Source organism: Hippopotamus amphibius, chromosome 1 (assembly GCF_030028045.1).
Source record: "Hippopotamus amphibius kiboko isolate mHipAmp2 chromosome 1, mHipAmp2.hap2, whole genome shotgun sequence".
Taxonomy (NCBI): Eukaryota; Metazoa; Chordata; class Mammalia; order Artiodactyla; family Hippopotamidae; genus Hippopotamus; species Hippopotamus amphibius.
Genome location: NC_080186.1, coordinates 69,977,016 through 69,982,947, shown reverse-complemented (window position 1 = coordinate 69,982,947; position 5,932 = coordinate 69,977,016). Strand labels below are relative to the sequence as shown.

Sequence of the window (5,932 nt, the reverse complement as noted above, 5' to 3'; positions counted from 1 at the left end):
TCCAAGAACCTGAGCACTGCTACTTTTCTACGGAGCACCCCAGACCCCCAGTCTGCCTCTGATCACCCCCCAACCCCAGGGGAATACCTGGCTGCAAATTCCCTGTTCCTTGGTGAAATCACAGTGTTCTGAATTTTTTACTTTTTTTTTTTTTTTTTTAACTCACCAGGGTTCCTCTCTTTTAATGTACTATTCTTTTTTAGAGATTAAGCAAATTTTGAAGTGAAATAAATCTAAAGATTTCATAATTTCACATTTATAAAGTTTGATGTCCTTTATTATCTATCATTCTTAAAGCAAATGACAAATCTACTTTTCAGGGATGAAAACCTGCTATTACTGAGGTATCTTCAAAGTTTACTGCAACTTCAAAAATAGGGATGTTCCACACAATAGCTGCAAACACTCTGCTTTTTAAGGTGATTACTCCTAACGTAGGCACACTCATCTACCTATGCCTGCCATAAAGTGAAATTACTGCCTGTGACGTCTCAATCGAGAAAGTTCGACACTTGCTGCTTGCAAGACTTCTAGTTATATCTCTTTTGAGATTCTCTAAAAGTGAATTAACTAATATATATGCTATTTACTGGGGGAAAAAAAGAAGAAAAAGAAACATCCTTCATGGTCTTTCATTCATTTCATCAATTAGGACACACAAGGCAGCATCTTTCTCTATAATCTGATCTCTCCTATGGCCTGAATTTTCTCTTTGTTGTTCATCCTGTCCAGCACAATTACTGTTATCATTGGCGTCCATTGGTTCAGTTTTTACTTTCATCCCTGCTTCCGAATGGGGCAAATCATCAGGCAAAGAAGCCAAGCAATTCTGAATCATCTCAATGACTCGTTCCAGATGCTTCTGAAACCTCTCGGCTGTCTCAAGGCGCTGACGTTTCTGCACCTCCATCATGACTCTCAAGGTCTCTCTTGCTTGGTGGGGTCGGTATTCATTTATGAGATGATGCACATGTATAAAAAGCAGCTTAAGATCTTCTAGCTTCTCTTCTCGTTTTATACTCCTGGGGCTCCTTATCAAGATATCTAAGAGGTCTAAGAAATTAATAAGGATAGACATATTGAGTTTTCTCAGTTCTTTCTTGTGATCAAACTGCATAGGATGAAGCCGTTCAATACCCTGACTTTCTAAAGGGCGGATGATAAGATCATCACATTGGAAATGGTTGCCAAACATCATGTAACTGTCCTTTATCGGAGGTGGAGGCTTGGGAGCGAGGCCTTCCTGAATATTTTCATCTGTATACTCCTTGATGTACTGCATTGGAGGGGGTGGGAGGGCGCTTACTTGCTGTGGCTCACCCATTGTGGAAGACCAAGAACCTCAGCTCTGGGTTCACGCTGGTAGCCTCCTTTACCACCGCAGCTGAACTCCTGAATTTTTTACTTTTAAAATGCATTGTGAGTATATGTTCATGCAAAAATTATGGTATATTCCACAAATTAGTGCACAATGAATACTTATTAATTTATCCAAGAAATATTCGCTAAGTTCCTTCCATGTGTGAGGCACTGAGATGGGTTTAGGAAATGAAAGACAGAACCCCTGCACTCAAAAAATTTATACCACTCCAGTCAGGGAAGCAGGCAAATAAATAGCAAACTGCAGTAGTGTATGATGTGCTTATTTGTTTCTACATTTGTGTGTATGTGTATGTGTGTATGTGTGTGTGAAGACCCATCTTCTTCCAAAAAGAATTAACACCCTAGGCAGGGTGGCAAGTGTTCAGTTTTTCTCTAGAAGCACAGAGGAAATGTTCTGACTAGGGGTGGTCAGGGAAGACTTTCTCCAGGAGATTATCATATTGGAAGGCCTGAAATCCCATGTGCTGCCTTGACCTCTTTGAGCCTCACGAGGCCCTAAAGGTTTAGCTGTTGAGTTCCTCTACTCTTGCCAGATATGCCCTCACCTGGTGGGAAAGCCTCCTCACCCAGCTAGTTGCTCTATCAGTTGGACTGGCTGCAGTACATCCTGTCCTCAACGTAATGAGTCTTCCCTCGATGCCGGCCTGTGAAACTCTTCAAACAAATCAATCACATCCCTCATGGGAACCACGAGGTCCCCTACCCTCTTGTTCTACAAAACCTGCCTCTTACACCCCTTTTGGTTCCTTCTGTCCCATGGTGCACCTCTCATGTGGCCCCACATGGCATTCAGTGCCCTCTTCCCTGGGCTGCGAGTAATGTGCCTAATAATGCTTGCCAGTCTCAATAACCAGTGTTGGATTGTGTGTTTGGCCATCTCACACTATTTAGGGCAAGAGATCCCTCCTTCACCAATGGGGTGATTAGAAGGTGGTCAGGAACAGTCATGACAGTTAAGTTTTGAAGAATGGATAAGATTTAGGTAGGTGGAGAAACGGCAAAAAGCGAGTCAGAACAGAGATAGAAAAAAGTAAACATTTTGTAGGGAGGACCAGTAGGCTGGTAAGACCCCCATGTGGTGAAGGCTAAGGCTAAAGAGGCAGGACCCTTGGTGCAAAGCTAAGGAGCTCATGGTTTTTCCTAAAACACATTGAGATTTTAATCTGACACTTTACAAAGAACCCTCTGGCAGTGTCTGGCTTTAAAGTAGGGCAAGAATAAAAGCCAAGCAGCCAGTGAGAACTCCATGGCAGAACTCCAGATGGGAAGCACAGAGTTTTCAGACCAAGGCACTGGCAGTGAGGCAGGTTCTGTTGGTACAAAGAGAAAAGAATCCGTTCAACATGGTGGCTAGCTGGATGTAGGACTGGGGACATGGGAGAGAGAATAAGAGAGAATGACTGCTGGACTTGGGTCAAGTTGTCTTCATGCACTGAGATAAGAAATACAAGAATAACAGGTTTGTGATTGGGAAGAATTCAATTCTAGACGTATTGATTTAGAGAGGATGGGGAACATCCATGTGATTTCCCATGGGGAGTCCATATGTAGACCTTAGAGCAGGTTGGAGATAAAGTTGGAGTCATCAGCTCAAAAGTGATACTAATGCCTGGGTCCAGTATAAGGGAATGCACAGACACAAGGGGGATGCCAGGCAATGTACACAGGAAGGAGTCGCACAAAGTAAAGCACATCAACATTTAAGAGGTGAGCAGAAGAAATGTTTGCAAAAAAAGCTGAAAAGTGTCCAGAAGTATCAGGAGAACGATGTTCTGGTTGTCCTGATGGGAAAGAAATTGAGGTGTTTATATTTTAAGGGAGATAATGAAGGTACAGGATTGAGGGTATAACTGATAGAGCAAAGTTCATGAAGAGGCCAGAGCAATGGGATTCAGAGAAAAGACAGAGAAATTATGCTTAATAAGGGAAGTTATCACTTCTAATGAAGCAGGACATAAAAACAAAAGGATGCACATAAATTTGTAAGTGTGGATTAGTATTTTCTTCATTAAGGAAAAAAAAAATCCAGATAAATTGCCTACCATTGGGTGGAATAAAACTCTGGAAAACAGTGTTCCTCATTTGGTTAACCAGCAGGCTGATGATAAAGAGGCAAAGAATTCCAGCAACTTTTGAGTTTTCACTTATATGGAGATGTAGTTTGATAGACATAAAAGGAACATAATCTGAGATGCACTTAGAAGCTAGTGATAGGTCTATAAATAAGAATATATGAAACCAGCTAATAAACTGAAAGCCTACTCTAAGATGAAAGAAATTGCAAGACATGTAAAAACTCAAATTACATGGATAAATTGTGAAATAGAATTATAGTGTTAATTCCTAAGGAAAATAATAGTTCACCAAATAATACAAGGGTACAATTTTGTTAAAAGGCATTTGTCACACCTACTAAAACTGCTTTGAATTTAAGTGATGCTTTCAGTTGGATTTCAAGTGTGATGCTGCAATCAAAATAAACATCCAAGACAAATTGATGAGCCCAAGTTCATCTTGGGTTTTATATTAACCATGAGGGAAGTCTGAGAGTTCATTACTAGGAATGTAAACACAAAGTTTTCCCAAGATCAGTTAGTTCTTATCACCTGAAGAATACTTTATCTTTTTAAAAGAAAATGGAATATTTTCAGAGGACAATGTATTATTTCAAAAAACAAGAATAAAATAAATACATTGTTATGATCCACTTTGTGCAAATTTAATACAAATACAGTAAAATTTTTATGGAGTATGTCCTAAGAATAAATTATAAATTATCAGCACAGGTAGGGACTAATTCTGAATGTGCAGACATACGATTACAGAAGATTCAAGGTGAGATGAATGTGTGACTCTGAAGTGTCATTTATTTTAATCTTTTATATTAAACTCTTTAGATCTTTCTTTTTTTTAGAAAGGATTTCTCTGAAATAGAATTTAGCTACTGATTTGTCAGAAATAATGTTTTGTTAAAAAAATTTGAAAATGTCAGAAAAATAAAAATATTGGGGGAAAATATTTATAACTCCACCACTAAGATAAAACATTTTGATAAATACCTACCAGGTATGCATTATGCATAAGGTAAACACAGACAACTATATGGAAGCGAAATTATATTATGCATATTCTGTATCTGCTTTTTAAAACTTAATATTCTTATTGCTATGCCTCGCAGATCTTCCCATGTTAGTAACTATAGATCCACACGAGCATTGTAACAGCTACATTATGTGACATTGTGTGAATGTATTAGCTTTTTAATCACTCAGTTGATGAAAAGTTCGGTTTTTTCCAATATTTTACTATGTTGAGCAACGCTGCAATAAAAACAATCTTGACATGCGTCTCTACAGACATGTCTATTTAGGATAAATTCCTATAGCGGAGTTTAAAAGAATTTAAAGTTAAAGAGAATCCACATTTTAAAGACATCTCCTGTCTGTTCTCCAGAAAGGAAACAATTCTATACTCCCATCAATAGTCCTTCAGTGCCCACATCTTGTACTACCTAACAGGTTGAACAACTTTTTCCGTAAGTTTGCTGGCCACATGTATCTATTCAGATCATCTAGTCACAACCACCTCTCTTGTGGAGTGTTCATTGCTTACTAATTAATTTGAAAAATTCTTTTTCAACGGCTGCTAATCTTTATCTGTTATTGGAGATCTTTTTCTACTTTTTCTAATTTGCTCTTCCTTTTATAATTTGGGCTTTTGAATAATAGTAGGAGGGAGTTTTCACCTCTCAAAATTGTAAAAATATTCTGTCATGTCTTTGTGTTACATAATTTCACGTATCACATTTTATTTTTTTATTTTTTAAGCTCTTTATTGGAATATAATTGCTTTACACTCTTGTACCAGTTTTTGAGGTACACCAAAGTGAATCAGCTGTATTTACACATATATCCCCGTATCCCCTCCCTCCCGTGACTCCCTCCCACCATCCCTGTCCTGGCCCTCTAAGGCATCACGCATCATTGAGCTGATCTCCCTTTGTTATACAGTAACTTCCCGCTAGCTATCTATTTTGCAGTTAGTAGTGTATATATGTTTATGTTACTCTCTCATTTCATCCCAGCTTCCCCTTCGCCCCCCCCACCAACCCCCCCAGTCCATTCTCTGCATCTGCATCTTTATTCTTGCCCTGTCACTGGGTTCATCAGTACCATTTTTTTAGATTCCATATATATGAGTTAGCATACAGTATTTGTTTTTCTCTTTCTGGCTTACTTCGTTTTGTATGACAGTCTCTAGGTCTATCCACCTCATTACATATAGCTCCATTTCATTCTTTTTTATGGCTGAGTAATATTCCATTGTATATATGTGCCACATCTTCTTTATCCATTCATCTGTTGATGGGCATTTAGGTTGCTTCCATGTCCTGGCTATAGTAAATAGCGCTGCAATGAACATTATGGTACATCTTTCTCTTTAGATTATGGTTTTCTCTGGGTATATGCCCAGTAGTGGGATTACTGGATCATATGGTAATTCCATTTTTAGTTTTTTATACCAAAAAGCAAATAACCCAGTCCACAAA

At 38.6% G+C, this 5,932-nt stretch overlaps 1 protein-coding gene across 1 annotated transcript; it reads right to left on the bottom strand.

Moving 5' to 3' along the window:
• Nucleotides 1-248: 248 nt before the first annotated feature.
• On the bottom strand, nt 249-1,362 carry LOC130830013 (mediator of RNA polymerase II transcription subunit 7-like). Its single transcript, XM_057696846.1, has one exon. It carries the CDS (start codon nt 1,322-1,324, stop codon nt 623-625), a length of 702 nt encoding a protein of 233 aa, XP_057552829.1. The 5' UTR covers nt 1,325-1,362; the 3' UTR covers nt 249-622.
• Nucleotides 1,363-5,932: the final 4,570 nt, after the last annotated feature.